At 35.8% G+C, this 25535-nt stretch overlaps 1 protein-coding gene across 4 annotated transcripts in view; it reads right to left on the bottom strand.

The window, feature by feature from the left end:
* Positions 1-4119: 4119 nt before the first annotated feature.
* BRDT (bromodomain testis associated) overlaps positions 4120-25535 on the bottom strand; it is a 79528-nt gene continuing 58112 nt past the window's right edge. For all 4 annotated transcript variants that reach the window (XM_042952798.1, XM_042952799.1, XM_042952800.1 and 1 more), the window contains 3 exons: positions 10220-10425; positions 9403-9577; positions 4120-4333 (listed from right to left, as the gene is read on the bottom strand). In XM_042952798.1, the coding sequence (XP_042808732.1) occupies positions 4265-4333; positions 9403-9577; positions 10220-10425 (450 nt within the window). In that variant the 3' untranslated portion in view covers positions 4120-4264. The remainder of the gene's footprint in view (positions 4334-9402; positions 9578-10219; positions 10426-25535) is intronic.

Here is a 25535-nt window from a genome sequence, read left to right as displayed (position 1 = left end):
ACAAATCTTTTTCCAAATCTGCCCATTTTCCTCCAAAAATCTTATTTCTTTAAACATTTTACAAATAGCTAGTCTACTGCAGTCCTGGAAAGAGGATGATGAACTCTATTTGTTGTTCATTGTTTCTGCTAACTCTCACCCACTGTGGCTTGCTTTTTGTATCATTCATCTTTGATACTAATTTCTTGACCTTAATTTGTGGTGATCCTGCTTATGTCTCTAGCCAACCTGGGACCGCTCCAGCTTCTTGAAGACAACATTCCCTCAACATTGGTCCTGGCATCTGACTTCAAGAGAGCCCTACCATTTCAGTTGCTTACTGCTCTCCTCCCAACTAAATGTGTGTGTGGCAGGGAGGGGGTTGGTCCTCAGAGAGTTTCCCCTGCCTCTGAGACTGGCAATGCCTTAAAAAATGGGTCTCATGCAGGATATATTTGTAATACTAGAAACAAAATTGGTAGGTGTCTAAACTTAATTATAATCTAATCCCAATCAAAATTCTAATTTTTATTTTCACTCAACTTTTACCAATTGGATAAAGTGATTATAAATTTCTTAGAGTGAGAGCTATTGCCATTCAAAGGTTCGCTAAGTAAACTGTGGCAGCATAATTGATAGTTCATTTAGAAAAAAAGAAATCTGGTTCCCTATCTCTTACTATATATAAAAATGTCTTTAATCCACCTGGAATCTTAGTGTAAAATTTAATTGTCTGGATTTTAAGTACAAAATAAAGACTATTTTATCATCTTGACGTGGGGGATACAATCCAAAACAAGGCAGAATAGCCAGACACTATAAAGGAAAATCCAGACATACGGCTATATAAAATTTTAAATTTTAATGGAAAAAAAGGCAATAAATCTCAAAAGACAAGCAGTAGATTGTGAAAAAATGTTTCTAAACCAGAGGGCCAACATTTAAAAAAAAGAAGAAGAAGAAGCAGAAGCAGCAGCCTTGTACACATTGATAAGATAACCCAAAAGGAGAATGAGTAAAGGATATTATTGGTTACTAGGCAAGTCACATGGCTAACAAATACAAGAGAATCTACTCCACCTGTAGTCTGGGAAATAGAAATTTAAAAAGCCGATTATAATTTTTTCATTCAGATTAGCAAAGAATATGAAGGCAGTAATATCCAATGCTGGTGAGAATAATGGGGAAAATAGTACTTTCAAACTCCTAGGAATGTGACCTGATCTAACATTTTTTGGAAAAGTTATCTGGTACCTCCTATTAAAATAAAAACTACTCCCTTTGATTGTAACTTCTAACCCAGCAATCCCATTTTAAGAACTCTACTCTTTAGAAATAGAAGCACAATTATGCAAGGCTACATAAACAGTATATTTACTTCAGCATTGTTCATGGTAGAAAAAGACTGGAATCAACTGAATCAGTAGGGGATTATATAAATCATGATATGTCTCTTCTTTTAAAAAAAAAAATGAAAAAATTTTAACGTTTATTTACCTTTGAGAGAGAGAGAGCGAGCCGAGAAGGGGTAGAGAGAGAGGGAGACACAGAATCTGAAGCAGGCTCCAGGCTGAGCTGTCGACACAGAGCCCCACGTGGAACTTGAACCCACGAACCATGAGATCATGACCTGAGCCGAAGTCTGGCACTTAACCGACCAAGCCACCCAGGCGCCCCATGATATGTCTGTTCTATGGAATGAAATACATACTTTTAAAAAAGAATGAATTAGTCTATGTCCATTTAAAGAACTAGACAGATGCTCATGATGCATTAAGAAAAACCCAACTGTCAAGTAACATGTGTAAATGATCATGTTTTTGTAAAAACAACCCCCTCAACGTCCTGACATGTCTATATTTGGATGAGCAAAAGAAGACTGAAAAATCTTTGATCTCTCAATAGTTGGGGTGGAGAGGAAAGTGTTTCTTACTATCTCTACATTGGTAGTAAGATTTCTGGGCAGCATTATGGCTAACGAGTTTATGCTCATGAATTTGAAGTGAGACTGGTTATGGTTCCATGTGTTTCTGTAACCACAAACAGCTTCATGGGTGCAGAGCGGGCAGTCAGATTTAATAAGGATTTGAGTTTTGCCAAGTGAATACAACATGAAAGTAAATTATAAGGAACAGAAGCTTGCATAAGGAAAGCAGTGAGGGTATGAAGGGGAGAGGTACTGTGAAAATCTATAGGATTAATGGATTTTAAGGTCATGGTGAGGTCTAACAATTGTTGGAGTCAAGGGTTATCTGGAGTAAGCTAGAAAAAGGTATGAGGAAGTAGTAAGAAACTAGCGTGCTTGAAATTGAGATCAAGGAAAGATTTTAGTTATTGGCAATGACAAAGGAGTGGTTAAAGTTAATTAGCTATTTTGATCATTAGCAGGGAGGTCAAGGGACTGAGAAGTGTCCATTAGAGAGAAATATTGAGACAGAGACTAAAATCTCTGGGAAACAAGGAGTGAACCAGGGATGGTAAATGACTATGGGTGGTATAGTCTGATGATCATGACAAACTTAAAGCAGAGGATAAAAAGGAGGAACTGCGAGGGTGTGGGGGGGAAGATGGTCTGCAAGTGGCACCCCAAAAGTAAGAAAAACACTAGTGAAGAAACGGACTAAATGAGAGCTTGCAAGGGAGAGCCCAGGTTCAGTCAGAGCAGTGGTTCTCCAACTTTAATGTGTATTATTATCACCGTTCATCTAAGGATTATTGGACCCTGCACCCAGAGTTTCTGACTCAGTAATTCTGAAGTCTGAAAATTTGCATTTCTAAAACATTCTCAGATGATGCTAATGCAGCTGGTCCTGGGACCACATTTCCAGACAACTCAAGAAGAGGGAAAAAACAAGCAAAAACTTGATTATATCGGGACTGATCCCGAATCCCAGAAAACAATATGAAACAGTTTTAGAAGTTGGAGAGTAGTAAGAGATGGGGACAGAAATGGGGTCCTCACAAAACTAGGCTTGAGTTGAAGGCAAATAAGTTACATGCAGTATTTCATGCGTAAAATTAACAGAAATAAACTCCATACAAGAAGTTAAAAAAAAGCGAAACAGTCTTTTACTAAAAAATAATGCCTAATATAGGAAGGATCAGTTAGTCAGTAAGCCGATATTTTCTCTGCTAATCACTACATATATCTGATATATCTTCCTTAAAAAAAAATACACACACACAGATATATCTAATCTACAGATGATCTTTTAGGAAAATAACAATGCATACTATTCAGTATATATATATACATACTAATTTCTTGGTTAAAAAATAGCTATAGTTGAGTGGATATGATTACCACTTTAATTCTAGCTGTTTCCTGAAGGTGTCACCACCATTTTAGCTACTAGTTGATCGTAATTTTAAAAATGGCTGTAAAGTATTTCAAAAAATTATATTGATTATAAAACAAGTGAAGTCAAGAAAACTTTCCCTCTTTCTCTCAATAATACACACAAACTTTGAATTTTTACTTTAGATGGTATCTTAATACTGCCTGAATCATTTTACACTTTAAGAGTGCAAAATGTTAAAATATATGAAGCAGATACACATGATTGATACATAATTGCAACTTGAGGATGATGAAACAAAAATAATTTACAGATTTAAAATAAATACTATATAGTTAAGTAAAAATGTAAACATTCATTGCTATCACATATTCACATTAAGAAATGTATAAGCTCCTATAGAAACTTACATCATATTTACTATTATTTTGCTCAAATTTAACATCAACCAAACCATAGGTAACATTTTCTTTAAGCTAGATTTCATTATCAACTTTGCATACAGAATCAGCAGAGAATTTTACGTAACCTGATGCTCAAAGAAACCAAGTATTATTTGTTAGAGGTTCTAAATGTTTTTGAAGGCAGATAGATACTTGTTATAAAAGTTAAAAACTCAACAGGAACTGGTTTTTATATACCTTTATATATTTTTTTCATTTTTAAACAAGGGGCTATCTCTTTTGGATTTTCATTGCTTATACAGGCCTATAATACATAGCAGACTATTATTTATAAAATAAATAAAATCTGGGAATTTATTCAATTTTTAGGGATTCAAAATTATAAAATTTCCTGTAAATTACACCATTTAGAAAATGAACATATAGCTATTAAAAAATATAGTGAAAATTGTTTAATCATTTTAGAGCAGTCAAAAATACAATATAAGATTGGTATCCTGGTGTTTGAAAGCAATCATTTTACCATATGCATTTTAATCTTTTAAATCATTCATTTTAAGCTGACGGTTAATTTAAAAAGTTTTAATCAAAGTTGTTTTCAAACATTGTCATAATATCGCTTTGAAGAGTCATATCAATGGTACCAGCCATCTGTAGAAAGAAGGAAACAATTCAATGTTACTTTTAAAAAATGTATGCCTTCATTATAACTATATAAAAATGATTACACAACATTTGAAACAAATTATACAAAATGAACACTATTTAACATAATGAGTTTATGCAGTTTTCTATTTCTGTTCAAATACTATCTGATTTTTGTTAAAATATTGCCCATATCTGGGGCGCCTGGGTGGCTCGGTCGGTTAAGCGTCTGACTTTGGCTCAGGTCATGATCTCACAGTCCGTGAGTTCGAGCCCCGCGTCGGGCTCTGTGCTGACAGCTCAGAGCCTGGAGCCTGTTTCAGATTCTGTGTCTCCCTCTCTCTCTGCTCCTCCCCTGTTCATGCTCTGTCTCTCTCTGTCTCAAAAATAAATAAACGTTAAAAAAAAAAAAAAATTAAAATATTGCCCATATCTGGGGCACCTGGGTGGCTCAGTCGGTTGAGCATCTGACTTCAGCTCAGGTCATGTTCTTGTGGTCTCTGTAAGTTCAAGCCCCGCATCGGGCTCTGTGCTGACAGCTCAGAGCCTGGAGCCTGCTTCAGATTCTGTGTCTACCTCTCTCTTTGCCCCTGTCCTGCTTGCCCTCTGTCTCTCTCTCAAAAATAAATAAACATTAAAAAAAATATATTGCTCATGTGATAAGTAAAGGTTTTAAAACTTACAAGAACACTGAGAACAAGTTTAACTTCTCTCTTCAACTAAGAGAGTAAAGTCTCAATGTAGGCAAAATATTAATAAGAATGTGAACTGAGATTATATTGTTTCATCTACCTCTGTAATCAACATAGTGTGCTAAGACACGTAAAATTATTTTCTGAATAAACCAATATCTTAACTATTAGAGAAAACTATTAACATTAAAGTTACAGGCTTTCCTTGATTGTGCCACTTACTATGTAACCTAGGACAAATTTTGTAACCAAGTTTATTTTATATATTGTCAAATGTAGGTATTTATGAAGATCGAATCAGATTGCATATGTAACATTTAGCACACTGTTTTTCATTAAATGCTAAAAAGCCATTAAAAATAACAAAGTAAACAAAAAGCAAATTAAGACAAAGGAAATAAATGTTTCCTATATTTGAAGCCTTCTATAAATGCCCATGTGGTACTAGTCTTTGGCATCTGAAATGATACCAACTATGAAATTAAAAGAAAATTTTTTTTATCAGTAAATAGTAACAGCCCAGAGTGATGGATAAATGTGCCAATTTGCAATCAATTGGTTAACTTCCTTGATGAGAATCAGTATTCTTATTGGCTATGTGGGAGAAGATTTAGAATTATGATTTAGCTACCAAAAGGATAATATATGTGACTCATAAACTATAAATATTTCTTTAAATATGCCATAGAAACAAAAGAATTTTTTTTGAGAGAGAGAGTGCATGTGAGCAGGAGAGGGGTGGAGGGAGAGAGAATTGTGGGGCTCGACCTCACAACTATGAGATCATGACCTGAGCCAAAATCAAGAGTTGGATGCTTAACCAACAGAGCCACCCAGACGCCCCCAAAATAAATTCTTAAAATCTTTACCCAGACCACTTTTTTTAAAAAAAGGTTTTATTTTTTAAGCAATCTCTACACGTAACTTAGGGTTGAACTCACAACCTCAAGATCAAGAGCTGCATGCTCAGTTGGTTAAGTATCTGACAGCTCAGAGCCTGAAGCCTGCTTCAGTTTCTAGTCTCCATCTCTCTCTGGCCCTCCCCCACTCATGCTCTATCTCTCTCTCTCTCTCTCAAAAATAAATAATGGGAAAAGAACACTAACCATCTAGAATTCTATATCCAGCAAAAACATATTTTAAAAAATAAAGGCCAGTTTAAAACACATCCACACAAAAACCACACAAATATTTATAGTGGTTTACTGTAAATGCTGTAAGCTGGAAACAACCAATATGTCTGTCAATAGATGAATGGATAAACTGTGGTACATCCATATAATGGAAGTATTTAGTCAGCCAAAAAAAAAAAAAAAAAGCTATTAAGCTACAAAAAGACATAGAGGAACCTTAAATTCATATTACTAAAATGAAAGAAACCAATCTGAAGCAGCTACATATTATATGATTCCAACTATATGACATTCTGGAAAAGGCAAAACTATGGAGATAGATCAGTGGTTGGAAGGCATGAGTAGAACACACACAAGCAATTTTTTTTTTTAAGAAAAACAGACTTAAAAAAATGTTTTATTTATTTTTGAGAGAGCACAAGTAGGGTAGGGGCAGAGAGAGAAGGGGACAGAGGATCCAGTGTAGGCTCCATGCTGACAGCAGCAAGCCCTATGTGGGGTTTGAACTCACGAACTGTGAGATCATGATCTGTGCCAAAGTCAGACACTCCACCGACTGAGCTACCCAAGCACCCCCAGGTGACTTTTAAGAAAGGGAAATTACTCTTATTTTTTTAGTAGGCTACACCCCCAGCGTGGAGCCCAATGCAGGGCTCGAGCTCACAACCCTGAGATCAAGACCTGAGCTGAGATCAAAAGTCAGATGCTTAACTGACTAAGCCACCCAGGCACCCCAGAAAGGGAAATTACTCTGATGGTACTGTAATTGTTGATCTATGTCATCATACATTTGTCAAACCCATAAGAAGTACAACACTAAGAGTGAATGTTGAAGTAAACTATGGATTTTGCTTGATAAACCAAGGTTGACAGTGATGTGTCAATGTTGGTTCATGGACTGTGGGGTGCTGATGGTGTGGAAAGTTTTGTGTTGATGGGAGGAGGGGAGGAGTATGTGGAAACTCATTGTATTTTAGGCTCAACTTTGCTGTGAATCTAAAATGCTCTAAAATATAAAGTCTATTACTGATATAAAAAGGCCAAATAAAGATATTTTCAGATACACAGAAGCTGAAAGAATTCATTACTAACTGACCTATGCTACAAGAAATGTTAAAAGTCCTTTAGGAAGAAGGAAAATTGTATCATTTGGAAATCTGGAGCTAAATGAACGAAGAGCACTGGAAATGGTAACTACACAGGTAAACATAAAATTTTAACTTATTTAAAACTTTTAAAAAGATTATTTTATGGCTTAAATATTAGCATAAAAGCAGGGAAGGTAGAAATGGAAGTACACTGTTGTAAAGCTATTCTATCAAATGTGAAGTGGTATAGCATAACTCACAGGAACACTGTGCTAAGTTAATGTATGTACTAAAATCCTAAAGCAACCATTAAATAACAAAGTGTTAGTGATAAGTCAATGAAGGAAATAAAATGGGATCATAAAAATGCTTGATTAAAATAATTCAGGAAAAAAAGGAGATAAAAAGAATGGACAAACAGAAAAGAACAAGATGTTGCACTCAAACTTAACCATATCAATAATCATATTGAACGCAGTTGATCTACACACTCCTATAAAAGGCAGAGATTGGATTAAAAAAAAAAAGATCTCAATACATGTTGCCTACATGAAACTCACTTTAAATATAAAAACACAGGTAGGTTAAAAATAAAAGGATGAAAACATTTTTTAAATCATGCCAACACTAGTAATACAAAAGTTGAAGTGGTTATATTTCATAGTAAATGATATCAGGAATCAAGTACATCATTTTGTAATGAAAAGGGGGTCAATTAATCAAGAGGCCATAAAAATCCTAAATGTTAGGTCCCTAACAATGCAGCTTCAAAATACGTGAAATAAAATAGAATTACAAAGATAAAAAGACAAATCTGCAAATCATACGATCATAGATGCCAATGCCCCCTCTGGACATTTGGTAAAATGAGCAGGCAGAAAATCAGCAAGAATACAGGAGTCTTGAACAACATGCTCAACCAACTTGGCTACCCAACAGCACCAGAACATACATTCTGCTCATGTGCACACAGAATATTTACCAAGGTAGACCATAATGTGGACCATTAAAAAAGTCTCAATGGGGGCGCCTGAGTGGTGCAGTCAGTTAAGCATCGGTTATGAGATTGAGCCCTAAGTTGGACTCTGCACTGAGCTGAGAGCGGAGCCTGCTTGGGATTTTTACTATCTCCCTCTGCCCCTCCCCCACTCATGCTCCCTCTCTCAAAATAAAAATTAAAAAAAAAAAAAAGTCTCAATGAATCCAATACATTATATATTCTCTGATTACACTGGAATTTAATTAGAAATTAATAACAAATTACTAGCCAGATAATTCCCAAATATTTGGAAACTAATATACTTCTAAATAAATAATCCATGGCTGAGGGGCACCTGGGTGGCTCTGTGGGTTAAGCATCCGACTCTTGATTTCAACACAGGTCATGATCTCATGGTTTGCAGACTGAGCCCCACATCAGGCTCTGTGCTGAGCCAGCAGTATGGTGCCTGCTTGGGATTCTTTCTCTCTTCCCCTCTCTCTCTGCCCCCTCTCAAAATAAAAAACAAAACAAAATAAAAATGAAAAAATAATCCATGGATGAAAGAAGAAATCCTAGTTTTTAAAACATCATTTTCTGTATATTAAGACTCCTAAGCAAGTCAGGTTTTTTTTCTTTCCAATCTTATTAAGATATAGTTGACATATAATAGAAGTCAACTTCTTCCTCTAGTGTTGAACTAAGAAACACTGACCTGGGGCAGTTATGCAGATGGCATAACTCTAGGCCACAATTTATAGATAGTTTATTGATTTTTTCAAGAGTAATAACTGTAAGTAATGAACCACTTTATGTGCCAGGCACTTTCCTATGTGTTTACTACATGTAAATTCATTCCATCTTTAGAATAGGTATTATTTATTACCGACAAGTAGACTGAGGTACAGAGAGGTTGAATAAATTGCCAAGCCCAAAAGTCTAGAAAATGGGAGAACTAGTATTTGAACCACATAGTCTAGTAGCTCTAAGACAATACTCTATGATTATATTCTAGATCTTTGAGTATAAAATTTTTATTTTAGGCTCTGAATTTAAAACTTGATCCTCACTAAAGATGTAACTCCACTGTCACGGAAAATCACCCTGAATATATCTTTGAACATGTAAAAGACAGTACTCTGTTAAATCTTTCCTTAGATGTAATGAACTAAAATTTACTTACTGCTTCTCTCCTCCTCCGCTCTTGTTCTTTCTCCCTTGCTAAATTACGGTCTTTGAGAAGCAAGAGTTTGTATTTATCTTGAGTTTCCAAAGACTGCTGATGTTCTTTCTGCTCTTTTCCAAGGCACTGGTTTTGCATTTTATTTGAAAAAGATTGTTGAATGCAGCCAAGGTCCCTTAAAGAAACAGTATAGCTCAAAGTGGGTTTCAAAAGTTCCTTAAAAGTTTTTATTACATTACAAAGATATGTCATTAAAGTATAAATATAAAGCAATGTTTTAGATTCCCCTTGTCATGTTGTGATGTCGGTTTTTGTTATAATGCCATTTTTAAGCTTAACTTTTGATGTCAAATTTTACAAAGACAATCTATATTAACAAAGAGAAGTTTACATAGAAACTGTGACCAAGGTTATATAGAACTGTATTACGTTCTTACACATAGAATGGAAACATTAAGACATTTCTGGAAAACAACGTCTTTCTAATTTAGTTACATTAGTATCTTTGATAGTTTAATCACTTGATAAGTTCTATCCTCTTCAAAGTAGATACTACTTGTTAATTAAAAAAATCAATAAAAATTTGATTTTTGCAGTTATAATTTGCTCTGTATTCTACTAAATAGCTTAATCATGGTCACTTGACAAAAAAGAAATTTAATATATTTAAAATTATATGTCCATCATAGGGAATGGAGATTGCTACACATAGTCAATGCATGCAGATATGAATGAATACTTGAATAAATAAAAAGGAACTGATAAATGGAAAAAAAAAGTCCATATCTCCCAAGTTATAATCCAGTAAATTACAGACCTCTGATTTTCTTGCAATACTTTTGGTTCCTTTGTATTTTGTTCCACATGTTTCCGAATTAGTTCCTGTGTTCGAGCTTTTACTTCTTTTTCTATTGCTGCTTTTCTAAATTGGTTGAAGAGCTCATCTGAGGACTTTAGTATACCTGATGTTTTGACTGATTTGCCTAAACTTTTCCAAGAGTCTGCATTCTTGATCTTTATATCCTAAAACAAATAGTTGATTCAGTCTGTGTCTACAGATGTCAACATTTTGGAAGGAAAACAATAATTTTTGATATAGTAATAGATCACAGTAAGATTCTAAAGAACTTCCTGTAATTTTATTAAACTTAAGTTAAAAGTAACTGATGTCAGAAAAAATATGAAAATATGATTAACAGATAAACTCAATCATCTAAGACCAAATTAAAATAGCATACTTACCAATTATTTCAATTTAATGTAAAACATATACAGTTGACCCTTGAACAACATGGGGATTAGGGGTGCCGATGCCTGCATAGTCAAAAGTCCATGTATAACTTCTGACTCCCCCAAAAAACTACTAATTGCCTACTGTTGACTAGAGGCCTTAACCAGTGACATAAGCAGTCAGTTAACACATATTTTCTATGTTATATGTATTACATACTATATTCTGACCATAAAGTAAGCTAGAAGAGAAAATGTTATTGAGAAAATCACAATGAAGATAAAAATATATTTACAATACTATACTGTATCAAAAACCTGTACAAACTGTATCAAAACCATATCAAACTGTATCAAAAACTATAAGGGGACCCACACAGTTCAAAACCTCTGTTGTTCAAGGGTCAACTGTATATTTAAAAAAATATATTTTTTAACATTTATTCATTTTTGAGAGACAGAGACGGAATGTGAGTGGGGGAGGGGCAGAGAGAGAGAGACAGACAGAATCAGAAGCAGACTCCAGGCTCTGAGCTGTTAGCACAGAGCCTGACACAGAGCTCGAACTCACGAACTGCAAGATCATGACCTGAGCTGATGTTGGATGCTTAACCGACTGAGCCACCCAGGTGCCCCAAGGGTCAACTGTATATTAAGAGTATGAGAATCTGCAAGGAATATAAAAATAAGTAAACTAGTCACTGTAAATAAAGATATTTTTGGTCCTATAGGGAAAATAAACCAAATATACAAATTATTAATAAGAGGCAAAGAAAGATAATGCCATATTTGTTGGGAACCCTCTGACATGCCTTTGTCTTTCCTTTCTTAATAATTAACTGATTGTGACTGCTGTTCTTAAGGGAGATGTGTCATGATCTAGATCAGTGCAATCCAATAGAAATACATATAGTTTATACTCACTGGACTTCAGACAAGAGTGGAAGAGACTTCGGTGAGACCATTAAAAAAGAGATAGAAAACATAAAAAAGAACCAATCAGAGATGAGAAACTCAGAAACTGAAATTAAAAATAAAATAGGTGGAAGAAATAGTAGACTAGAGGAAGCACAAGAAGAGATTAGTGACCTGGAGGAAAGAGTAATGGAAAACAATCAAGCTGAAAAGGAGACAAAAATATAAATAAATAAATAATGAAACGACACTTAGGAAAGTCAGCAACACCATCAAAGGTAATAACGTTCACATTATAGGGATCCCAGAAAAAGAAGGGACAAAAGGGGGGCAGAAAATTTGAAGAAATAATAACTGAAAACTTCCAAAATCTGAGGAAGAAACCAGAAATCCAGATCCAGGAGGCACAGAAAGCTCCCAACAAAAATCAATCCAAGGAGGTCTACTCCAAGACATGTAGAAATTAAAATGGCAAACTATAGTTTTAAAAGCAGCAGGAGAAAAAAAAAGTTACATACAAGGGAAAACCCCACAAGGCTATCAGCTGATTCTTCAGCAGAAACTTTGTAAGCAAGAAGGGAGAAGACATGATATATTCAAAGTGCTGAAAGAAAAAAACAATCTGCAATCAAGAATACTCTATCTAGGGGTGTCGGGGTGACTCATTGAGCATCAGATTCTTGATTTTGGTTGAGGTGATGATCTCATGGTTCATGAGGTCAGGGCCTGTGTCGGGCTCTGCGCTGACAGTGCGGAGCCTGCTTGTGATTCTGTCTCCCTCTCTCGGCCCCTCCCCACATGCTGTCTTTCTTTCACTCTCTCTCCCCCAAAATAAATAAATACTTAAAAGAGAGAGAGATTACTCTATCCTGCAAGGCTATCATTTAGAATATAAGGAGATAGAGTTTCCCAAACAAAAGTTAAAGGAATTCAGCACCACAAAACCAGCCCTACAAGAAATATTAAAAGAGGATTCTCTGAGTGGAAAGAAACATCCTAAGTAGGAATAAGAAAAGTAGGAAACACAGAAGTAGTAAAATTAAGTATAGCTATAAAAATCAGTCAAGGGAGTCACAAAATAAAAGGATGCAAGGTATAATACCACATACCTGAAACATAGGTGGGGAGGACAGGAGTGAAGAATGGGTCCAAACTTAAAGGACCATCATTTTAATATAGACAGCTATATATAAAAGATGTTATATATAAACCTAATAGTAACCAAAAATCAAAAACCAGTAATAGATAAGCAAAAAAATAAATAGAAGAGAATCCAAAGTCTGTCACTAAAGAAAGCTGGCAAACCTTGAGAGAAGGGAGCAAGAGAAGACAGGAACAGGGAAGAACTACAAAGCAAACATAAAACAAGCAATAAAATAGCAATAAATCCATTCCTATCAATAATTACTTTGAATATAAAAGGACCAAATGCTTCAATCAAAAGACATAGGGTTTTGGAGTGGATGCAAAAAAGCAAGACCCATCTATATGCGATCTCCAAGAGACTCATTTCGTACTAAAGATACATGCAGGGGTGCTTGGGTGGCTAAATCAGTTGAGTGTCTGACTCTTGATTTCAGCTCAGGAGGGTTCCCCAGGGTTGTGGGATTGAACCTTGCATTAGGTGTAGAAACAGAAAAGCAGTTCTCATGCAAATGGAAGTAAAAGGAGAGCCAGGGGAGCGATACTTGTATTAGACAAAACAGATTTTAAAACAAAGACTGTAACAAGAGACAGAGAAGGACACTATATAATCATACAGGGAAAAATCCAACAAGATAGAACAACTGTAAATATTTATGCAGCCAACGTGGGAGTATCCAAATACATAAAACAGCTAATAACATAAAGGAAATAATCAATAGTATTACAATATAGTAGGGGACTTGAACACCCCACTTACACCAATGGATAGATCACCCAAACAAAAAATCAACAAGAAAACAGTGGCTTTGAATGACACATAGTACCAGATGGATCTAATAGGTATATTCAGAACATTCCATCATTAAACAGTAGAATACATATTCTTTTCAAGTGGAAACACAACACTCTCCAGTATAGATTTCATGTTAGGCCACAAAACAAGTCTCAAGAAATTCAAAAAGAAGTCATACTATACATCTTTTTCTGACTACAACACTATGAAACTAGCCATCAACCACAAGAAAAAAAATCTGAAACAACACAAATACATGAAAGTTAAATATCATGCTACTAAACAACAAATGTGTCAACCAAGAAATCAAAGAGGAAATCAAAAAATACATTGAGACAAAAGAAAATGAAAACATAATGGTCCAACATGTTTGGGATGCAGGAGAAGCTGTTCTTTTTTTTTATTCTACAAATTATTTTTTTGTTACATGTAAAAATTTTTTTTAATATACATACTAGTTAGCATATAGTGCTATAATGATTTCAGGAGTAGATTCCAGTGATTCTCCCGAGTATAACACCCAGTGCTCATCCCAACAAGTGTCTTCCTTAGTGCCCCTTACCCTATCCCCCCCACCTGCAAAAGCTCTTCTAAGAGGCAAGTTTTTAGCAATACAGGCCTACTTCAAGATGAAAGAAACATCTGAAATAAGCAACCTAAACTGACACCTACAGGAGCTAGAAAAAGCCTTAAAGCCTAAAATCATCAGAAGGAAGGAAATGATGAAGATTAGAGTAGATATAAATGAAATAGAAACTTTTCCCCTAAGATCAGGAATAAGGTAAGGATGTCTGCTCTCACCACTTTTATTCAACATAGTGTGGGAAGTCCTAGTTACAGCAATCACACAAAAGAAAGAAATACAAGGCATCCCAATTGGTAAGGAAGAAGTAAAACTTTAGCTGTTTGTAGATTACATGATACTATATATAGAAAACCCAAACATTCCACTAAAAAAACTACTAGAACTGATAAATGAATTCAGTGAGGTCACAGGGTTACAAAAAAAATAAATAAATAAACTTACATAAATCCATTGCATTTAAAAAAAAAATTTTTTTTTAACGTTTTATTTATTTTTGAGACAGAGAGAGACAGAGCATGAACGGGGGAGGGGCAGAGAGAGAGGGAGACACAGAATCTGAAACAGGCTCCAGGCTCTGAGCTGTCAGCCCAGAGCCCGATGCGGGGCTCGAACTCACGAACCGTGAGATCATGACCTGAGCCGAAGTCGGACACTCAACCGACCGAGCCACCCAGGCGCCCCAATCCATTGCATTTCTATATGCTAATAATGTAGTAGCAGAAAGAGAAATTAAGAAAACAATCCCATTTACAATTGCACAAAAAACAGTAAGACACATAAGAATAAACTTAACCAAGGAGGTGAAAGACCTGTACTCTAAGAAGTATAAACTGAAGATGACACAAACAAATGTAAAGGTATTTCATATTCATGGGTTGGAAGAACAAATATTGTTAAAATGTCCACACTACCCAAAGCAATCTACTGATTTAATGCAATCCCTATCAAAATATCTATAGCATTTTTCACAGAGCGAGAAGAAATAATCTTAAAATTTGTATAGAACCACAAAAGACCCCAAATTCCCAAAGCAATATTGGACAAGAATGAAACTGGAGGTATCACAATCCCAGATTTTAAGATATACTACAAAGCTACAGTAACCAAAACAGAATGGTACTGGCACAAAAATAGACACATTGATCAATGGAACAGAATACAGAGCCCAGAAATAAACCCATGATTAATCTTTGACAAAAACAAATCTTTGACAAAGGAGGCAAGAATATGCGCTGGGAAAAAAGACATTCTCTTCAACAAACGGTGTTAGGAAAAGTGAACTACTTTCTTAGACTATACACAAAGATAAACTCAAAATGGATTAAAGATTTAGACGTGAGTCTTGAAACCATAAAAATCCTTGAAGAGAGGAGAGGCAGTGATTTCTCTAACATCAGCCATAGCAACATTTTTCTAGATATGTCTCCTGAGGCAAGGGAAACAAAAGCAAAAATAAACTATTGGGACTACATCAAAATAAAAAGCTTCTGCACAGCAAAAGAAACAATAAAAAGAACTAAAACACAACCTACTGAACGGAAGAAGATATTTGCAAATGTCATATTGGATAAACAGTATCTAAAATATATAAAGAACTTAACACCAAAACCCACAAATAATCCAATTTAAAAATGGGCAGAAGACATGAAAAGGCCATTTCTCCAAAGACAGACAGATGGCCAAAAGATGCATGAACAGATGCTCAACATTACTCATTAGGGAAATGCAAATCAAAACCACAATGAGATCACCTCACACCTGTCAGAATGGCTATAATCAAACACACAAGAAACAAGTGTTGGCAAGGATGTGGAAAAAAACAGACCCTTGTGCACTGTTGTTGGTGGACATGCAAACTGGTGCAGCCACTGTGGAAAACAGTATGAAGAGTCCTCAAAAAATAAAAAATAGAATTACCCTATTCCATTACTGGGTATTTATCCAAAGAATATGAAACACTGATTCCAAAAGATATATACACCCCTATTTTTATTGTAGCATTATTTACAATAGCCAAGTTATGGAAGCAACCCAAATGTCCATTGATAGATGAGTGGATAAAGAGGTAGTATATATACACAATGGAATATTACTCAGCCACAAAAAGAAACGAAATCTTACCAGTTGCAACAACATGGATGGATCACTTAGCATCTAGCTAAGTGAAATTAGCTATTCAGAGAAAGACAAATAGCATATTATTTCACTCATGTGGAATTTAGGAAACAAAACAAAAAAGACAAACCAAAAAACAGACTCTTAATTGTAGAATACAAATTGATGGTTACTAGAGGAGAGGTGGGTGGGAGGATAGGTGAAAGAAGTGAGAGGGATTAAGAGTACACTTATCATTATGAGCAATGAGTAATGTATGGAATTGTTGAAATCACTTTTTGCACACCTGAAAGTAATATAACACTATGTTAACTACACTGGAATTAAAATTTTTAAAAATATTCTAATACATTAACAAGTTTAAAAAGTGTAAAATTTTACTATTTATCCAAATATACTCAAAGCATTATTATTTCAACATACACTCAGTGTAAAAGTTTGAAGATAATTTTATATTTTTTGTAAGTCCAAATTGGTGTTTATTATATATTTATAGCATATCTCAATTCAAATGCTAAACTGATTGGAAACAATTGATTTGCAACTGCATTTCATGAAACATACAGCTGAAAAAGTAGATATGCACAATCAAGCTGTTTCAAACATACTTAAATGTTCCAAAAAGTGAACAGAGTACCAATTTTGAAATTTAATTAAATAAGGATTAAAACTTAGTTCTTCAGTTGCAGTAGCCACACTTCCAGGTTTCAATAACCATATGTGGATAGTGGCTACCATATCAGACATTGGACAATTCAAGTCTAGATGGCCCTTCTAAGAGTTAACGTGCCACATCATCTAGTATAGATCATGTGCTATGCCACAAAACAAGTCTGCATAAATTTAAAAAGATTGAAATTTATCGAGCATCATTCTTAACCACAACATTATGAAACCAGGAATCAATAACAAGAATAAAACTGGAAAATTCACAAATATGGAGATTAAACAACATTCTACTACTGAACAACCAATGGCTCAAACAAGAAATCAAAAAGTAAAAAATATCTTGAGACAAATGAAAATGGAAATATACCAAAATGTATAGGATGCAGAAAAAGCAGTTCAGGAGGAAAGTTCACAGTGATAAATGCACACACAAAAAACAAGAAAGATCTCACAAAACCTAACTGTATATACCTCAAGGAACCAGAAAAAGAACAAAGCCCAAGGCTTACAGAAGGAAGAAACAAAGACCAGAGTAGAAATAGATTTTTAGGGGCACCTGGGTGGCTGGGTGGATTAAGCATCCGACTCTTGATTTCAGCTCAGGTCATGATATCATGGTTCGTGGGTTCAAGCCCCACGTTGGGCTCTGTGCTGAGTGTGGAGTCTGCTTGGGTTTCTCTCTCTCCATATTTCTCTGCCCCTTTCCCACTCACACTCACTCTTTCTCAAAATAAACAAACTTAAAAAAAAGAAAGAGTCCTAAAAGACATTAGAAAAGATCAGTGAAACTAAAAGCTGATTTTTTTTTTGTAAAGATAAAGGAAATAGACAAACCTTTGACTAGACTCACCAAGAGAAAGAAGACTCAAATAAGCAGAATCATAAATGAAAGAGATATACAACTTATACCACAGCAATACAAAGGAAGATAAGAGTCTACTATAAGCAATTATATGTCAATGACATGGACAACCTGGAAGAAATGTATAAATTTCTAAAAACATAATCCTCCAAGACTAAATGATGATGAAACAGAAAATCTGAACAGAATAATTACTAGTGAGGACACTAAGTAATCAAAACCCTTCAAACAAACAAACAAAATCTAAGACCAGATGGCTTCACATTTAAAGAATTAATACTAATCCTTTTCAAGCTCCCCCCCAAAATTAAAGGGGAAGTCTTTTTGTTTTTAAAGTGTATTTATTGTGTATGTGTGTGTGGGGGGGGTGAGGGACAGAGAGAAGGAGACAGAGGATCCAAAGCAGGCTCAGTACCAACAGAGAGACCAATATGGGGCTCGAATTCACTAACTGTGAAATCATGTCCTGAGCTGAAGTCAGATGTTTAACTGACTGAGTCACACAGGTGCCCTGAAGGGAAAGTCTTTCAAACTCATTTTATGAGGCCAGCATTACCCTGATACCAAAACCAGATAAGGACACAAGAAAATTATAGGCCAATATCCCTCATGAACATACATACATACAAAAGTCCTCAACAAAATATTAGCAAACCCAATTCAACAGTACATTAAAGGCATCATATATCACAATCAAGTAGGATTTATTCCAGGGATGCAAGGATAGTTCAACATCCACAAATCAATATGATATACTAGATTAACTAAATGAAGAATAAAAATCATATGATTACCTCAATGCAGAAAAGGCATGTAACAAAATTCAACACCTGTTTATGGTAAAAACTCTCAATAAAGTGGGCATCAAAGTAAGATGCCTCAACATAATAAAAGCTGTATCTGACAAGCCCCACAGCTAATATAACAGTGAAAAGATGAATGTTTTTCCTCTAAAATCAAGAACAAAATAAAGATGCCCACTCTTGGCAATTCTATTCAACATGGTATTACAAGTCCTAGCAAGAGCAATTTGGCAGGGTAAATACAAGGCAGTCAAATCAGAAAGGACAAAGTAAAACTGTCAGTACTTGCAGATTACATGATAGTATATATAGAAAACCCTATAGACTCAACAACAACAAAAACCTGTTAGAACTATTAAACAAATTCAGTAGAGTTGCTGGACACAAAATTATATGAAAATTTATGCTGTTTCTATACACTAATAACAAACTGTCAGAGACACTAAGAATACAATGCCATTTACAATTATATCAAAAAAGAAAAAAAATACCTAGGAATAAACTAAGGAAGTCAAAGGCCTATACACTGAAAACTGTAACCATGGTGAAATAAACTGATGAAAGAAATTGAAGAAGACATAAATAAATGAGAAAATATCCCAAGCTCCTGGAATGAAAGAATTAATATTGTTAAAATGTCCATACTACTCAAGGCAATCTACAGATTCAGTGAAATCCCTATCAAAATTTCAATGGCATTTTTCACAGAAATCAATCTTTAAATTTTTATGGAACCACAAAAGACTTCAAATAGCCAAAGCAATCTTGAAAAAGAACAAAATTAGTATCATGCTTCTGAATTTCAAACTACATTATAAAGCTATTGTAATCACAACACTATGGTATTGACGTAAAAACAGACACATAGGTCAACAGAGCCCAGAAATGAAATTATACAAATTTGGTCCATTAGTGTACAACAAAGGAGTAAAGAGTATAGAATGAGCAAAGAACAATCTCTTCAATAAATGGTATTAAAAAAATTTTTTTATTTAGGGGCACGTGGGTGGCTCAGTTGGTTAATAAGCATCTGACTTTGACTCAGGTCATGATCTCACAGTTTGTGGGTTCAAGCCACACATCAGGCTCTCTGCAGCCAGCGCAGAGCCTGCTTCAGATCCTTTGTCCCTCTCTGCCCCTCCACTGTTCATGCTGTCTCTCAAAAATAAGCACTTAAACAAAAATGTTTATTTATTTGAGAGAGAGAAAGAGAGCATGTGCATGCATGAGCACAGGAGGGGCAGAGAGAAAGAGAGAAAATCCCAAGCAGGCTCCATGCTGTCATCACAGAGCCTGACACCGGACTTGATTCCATAAGCCATGAGATCATGACCTGAGCCAAAATCAAGAGCCAGATGCTCAATCAACTGAGCCACCCAGGCACCCCTTCAGTAAATAGCATTGGGAAAACTGGATAGCCACATGCTCTTATAAAACAAAGGAAACCATCTACAAAATGAAAAGGCCATATATTGACTAGAAAAACTGTGCCTGTGTTCATTACAATACCCAAGACATGAAAGCAATCTAGGTGTCCACTAATGGATGAGTAGATTAAGAAAATGTGGTACACATACAATAATGGAACATTACAAGTAAGGGACTATTATTCAGGCAACAAAAAGAAGAAAATCTTGCCATTTGTAATGACATAGGTTGACTTTGAGAGTATTGTGCTAAGTGAAATAAGGCAGATAGAGAAAGATAAATACTGTCTAATTTCACTTGTATGTGGAATTAAAACAAACAAAACCAAACTCTTGATAAAATGAATTGGTGGCTGTCAGAGGAGGGTAGTGACAAGTGGGGAAATTGGGTGAAGAGGGTTAAAAGGTAGAAACTTCTGGTTATAAAATAAGTCCTGCAGACGTAGTGTATAGCATGGTCACCATACTTAATAATACTGTATTATATTTGAAAGTTTTAAGAGAATAGATCTTAGAAGTTTGCATCACAAGAAAAACGATTTGTAACTATGTGTGGCACTAGACTTACTGTGACGATCATTTCACAATAAATACAAATATTTAATCATTATATACAAATACTGAATCATTATGTTGTACATCAGAAAACCAACATGTTGTATGTCAATTATTTCTCAATAAAAACAAAAGATTTAACCTGCCTAGCTATGGTAGGAAAGTATACAATACCTAAACATCCTCTGTTGAAATTTATTTTTTGATAATTTTCTCCTTAATAAGTATGCTTACTTACTCTTTTCACAGATTTCCATGAAATACTAGGAGAACTTGTCAAGAGTCCCAAATAAAGCATAAGAAAATTTATGACTATATATACTCACAGGCCCTTAATTTCTATCCTGAAGTACTAAAGAGAGTCAAACATCACCAGGAGTCACCTAGATATCCTTCACAAGTGCTTCCAAAATTGCCCACGAACCCTATTTTTGTTCTTACCCATGGAATGAGCTAAAAATGAGTTGCAGAATTCCTTTGGCTACTTAAGTGATTTAAAGCATGTCGTCTTCAGGGGGAGGGGCCCAAGATGGCGGAGCAGCATGGAAGTTTTTTGCATCTCTGGCCCCTGAAATGCAGCTACATCAACACCAAAACATCTTTCACACCTAGAAAATTGATCTGAGGATTAACACAGCAATTTGCATAACCTGAACCACAGAACTCGGCAGATGCAGCACAGAGAGGTGAACTTGGGGAGAGAAGTTGCAGAGGGTAGGGAGCTGTTTTTGCTTGCAGAGAGAGGACAGAGATAGGAGGGCAGAGTATAGGAAAAGCACCCCCTCCCCCAAAAGCAGCTGAAGACAAAGAGTGCAAACACCCATAAGTGACTTAACAAGAAAGGGAGAAAGAAAAAAGGAGAAAGGAGAGGGTTTGGATACCCCTAAGACTCTATGAACAGGGGAGTGCAGAGTCTGAAATTCTGCAGCTCGATACCTGGTGGAGCGCCGGTGGGAAGGATGAATCCTGAGGAGCAGACAGCAAGGTCTGAGGGGTCCTCAGGCCACATGGGGAGAGGTGGTTCCCCTGCTAAGAAGACATTTGGTAGAGGCTGTGCAGCCTCCACAGAGGCAAAGGTGCCCACGGACTCCAGCAAACAGCCACATTTGCTAGTGTTGGAATAAGGATGTTAGGGGGTGGTGAAGCTTGGCGCCAGATGTGTGTTGCAATTTACCATAATCCCTGAAACACTGCTACTACACGATTGCACAAACTTTTTTGGGGGTGGGCTGGCATCCAGCCGCAGGCTCTGGGCATTTGCAGCAGCGTGGCTGAGTGACCACTTCTGGGGGCAGGCCAGAACCTGGCCATTGCTCAGAGAGACAGTCCCACAGAGTGTCTGAGTGGGTCAAAGCCACAGGGCTCTCAGAAGTGACGGGTTTGGAAACACAGCCCTATCTGAGATAAAACTTGGGAGGGAGGTACTGCCTGGCAGGCTGATGGCTTGGTAGCAGATGGTGTAGAAGCAAGGAGTGGATAGAAGCTGGAGAAAAAGGAGAGGTGCTTGACTGCCAGTCGGGAGAACACAGAATTCTGATACCAGAGACAAGGTAGCTGGGTGATGCCATTTTCACCTCTCCCAAGCATGCATATACAAAAATACATGCACTAAAACAATCCACCCCAGTAAACTAAGCAGCACCATTTAGTGGAGAATGGACCTGCTACACAAGCCCTGTCCCACTGTGCCAACCACAGCCTAGAAGAATACCACAAATCTCTCTGCCTGCTTAGTTTACAGACTATAGAGTGCTTCATAGTTTGACTTCTAGGGAAAACTGAATGTAATTCCAATCGTATTCCATTCTGTTCACTGGTCCATCTATTCAATTTTTTTTCTTTTCTTTTTCATGAATACAAAGAGAAAAAAATTATTTTTATTTTCTGTTTTTATAAAAACGAATTTTTTTCTATATTTTTTACTTTTTTGTAAATTTTTATTCTCTTTTACTTTCATCATTTCATTTTATGCTATTTATTAATTTTTTTAAATTTTCAAACATTTTCTTTTTTTGTTTCCCTTTTTTCTCAATTCTATCAAATGTCTTTCAACAACCAGACCAAAACACACCTAGGATCTAGCATCCTTTATTTGATTTTTTTGTGTTGTTTTTAATTTTTTAATTTTAATTTTTTATTTTATTCTATTTCTTCCTCCAAAATGACAAGACAAAGGAATTCACCCCAAAAGAAAGAACGGGAAGAAATGACAGCCAGAGCCTTAACACAGATACAAGAAAGATGTCTGAACCAGAATTTAGAATCATGATAATAATACTACCTGAGTTGAAAACACAGAATCCCTTTCTGTGGAGATAAAAAGTAACATCTAGTCAGGATGAAATTTAAAATGCTATAACTGAGATGCAATCTTGAATGGATGCCAGGTGGCAAGGATGGATGAAGCAGAGCAGAGAATCAGTGATATAGAGGACAAACATATGGAGAATACTGAAGTAGAAAAAAAAGAGGGAAACTAAGGCAAAAGAACACAATATAAGAATTAGAGAACTCAGTGACACATTAAATAGGAGTAACATCTGAATCATAGGTGTCCCAGAAGATGAAGAGAAACAAAAGGGGGTAGAAGGTTTATGTGAGCAAATCATAGCAGAAAACTTTACTAACCTGGAGAAAGTCACAGACATGAAAATCCAGGAAGCACAGAGAACTCTCATTAGATTCAACAAAAAGTGACCATCAACAAGGCATATCATAGTCAAATTCACAAAATACTCAGGAAAGGAGAGAATCATGAAAGCAGCAAGGGAAAAACAGTCCTTAACCAAAAGGGAAGACAGATAAGGTTTGCAGCAGACCTATCCACAGAAACTTGGCAGGCCAGAAAGGAGTGGCAGGATATATTCAATGTGCTGAATTGGAGAAATATGCAGCCAAGAATTCTTTATCCAGCAAGGCTGTCATTCAAAATAGGAAAGATAAAAAAGTTTCCCAGACAAACAAAAAGTAAAGGAGTTCATGACCACTAAACTGGACCTGCAAGAAATTTTAAAGGGGACTCTCTGAGGGGAGAAAAGATGAAACAGAAAAAAATGACCAAAAGCAGCAGAGACTATAAAGGATCAGAGAATACCACCAGAAATCCAACTCTACAGGCAACATATTGGCAATAAATTCATATTTTTCAATACTCACTTTAAATGTCAATGGACTAAATGTCCAATCAAAACACAAAGGGTAACAGAATGGTTAAGAAAACAAGATCCATCTATATGCTGTTTACAAGAGACCCATTTTAGACCTAAAGACACCTTCAGATTGAAAGTAAGGGGATGGAGAACCATCTATCATGCTAATGGTCACCGGAGTACCCATACTTATATCAGACAAACTAGACTTTAAATAAAATAAAGACTGTAACAAGAGATGAAGAAGGGCATTATATCATAATTAAGGGGTCTATCCACCAAGAAGACCTAACAATTATAAACATCTATGCTCCAAATGTGAAAGCACCCCAATATATATATCAATTAATCACCAACATAAAGAAACTTGTTTACAATAATACCATAATAGTAGGGGACTTCAACACCCCATTTACAGCAATGGACAGATCATCTACACAGAAAATCAACAAGGAAACAATGTCTTGAATGACACACTGGACCAGATAGACTTAACAGATATATTCAGAACATTTCATCCTAATGCAGTGGAATATTCATTCTTCTGCAGTGCACATGGAATGTTATCCAGAATAGATAATACTAGCACACAAATCAGCCCTCAACAAATACAAAAATATCAAGATCATACCGTGCATATTTTCAGATCACAACGCTATGAAACTCAAAATCAACCACAAGAAAAAATTTGCAAAGACCACTAATACTTGGAGATGAAAGAAGATCCTACTAAATAACGAATGGAATGAAAAGTACATGGAAGCCAATGACAATGATAACACCACAGTCCAAAAGCTCTGGGACACAGCAAAGGTGGTCATAAGAGGGAAGTATATAACAATCCAGGCCTTCCTAAAGAAGGAAGAAAGGCCTCAGAGACACAACCTAACCTTACACCTTAAAGAGCTGGAAAAAGAACAGCAAATAAAACCCCAAACTAGCAGAAGACAGGAAATAATAAATATTAGAGCAGAAATCAATGGTATTGAAACCAAAAAATCAGTAGAACAGATCAATGAAACCAGGAGCTGTTTCTTTGCAAGAATTAACAGAATTGATAAACCCCTAGACAGTTTGATCAAAAAGAAAAAGGACCCAAATAAATAAAATCAAGAATGAAAGAGGAGAGATTACAACCAACACTGCAGAAATACAAATAATAAGAGAATCATGAGCAAGTATACGCCAATAAATTGGGCAATCTGGAAGAAATGGACAAACTCCTAGAAACATATAAACTACCAAAACTGAAACAGGAAGAAATAGAAAATTTGAACAGACCCATAACCAGTAAGGAAACCAAATTAGTAATCAAAAATCTCCCAAAAAACAAGAGTCCAGGGCCAGACGGCTTTCCAGGGGAATTCTACCGAACATTTAAAGAAGAGTTAACACCTGTTCTTTTGAAGCTGTTCCAAAAAATAGAAATGGAGGGAAAACTTCAAAACTCATTCTATAAAGCCAGCATCACCCTGATTCCAAAACCAAATACCCCACTATAAAGGAGAACTACAGACCAATTTCCCTGATGAATATGGATGCAAACATCCTCAACAAGATACTAGCCAACCAGATCCAACAATACATTAAAAGAATTATTCACCATGACCAAGTGGGATTTATACCTGGGATGCAGGGCTGGTTCAATATCTGTAAAACAATCAATGTGATACATCATATCAATAAAGGAAAGGACAAGAACCACATTGATCCTCAATAGATGCAGAGAAAGCATTTGGCAAAATACAGCATCCTATCTTGATAAAAACCCTCAAGAAAGTAGGGATAGAAGGATCATACCTTGAGATCATAAAAGCCATATATGAAAGACCCACCGCTAATATCCTCAATGGGGAAAAACTGAGAGCTTTCCCCCAGGTCAG

This window comes from Panthera leo, chromosome C1, assembly GCF_018350215.1.
Source record: "Panthera leo isolate Ple1 chromosome C1, P.leo_Ple1_pat1.1, whole genome shotgun sequence".
Taxonomy (NCBI): Eukaryota; Metazoa; Chordata; class Mammalia; order Carnivora; family Felidae; genus Panthera; species Panthera leo.
Note: the sequence above shows the minus strand (reverse complement) of the source record. Positions and strands in the feature narration are given on the sequence as shown.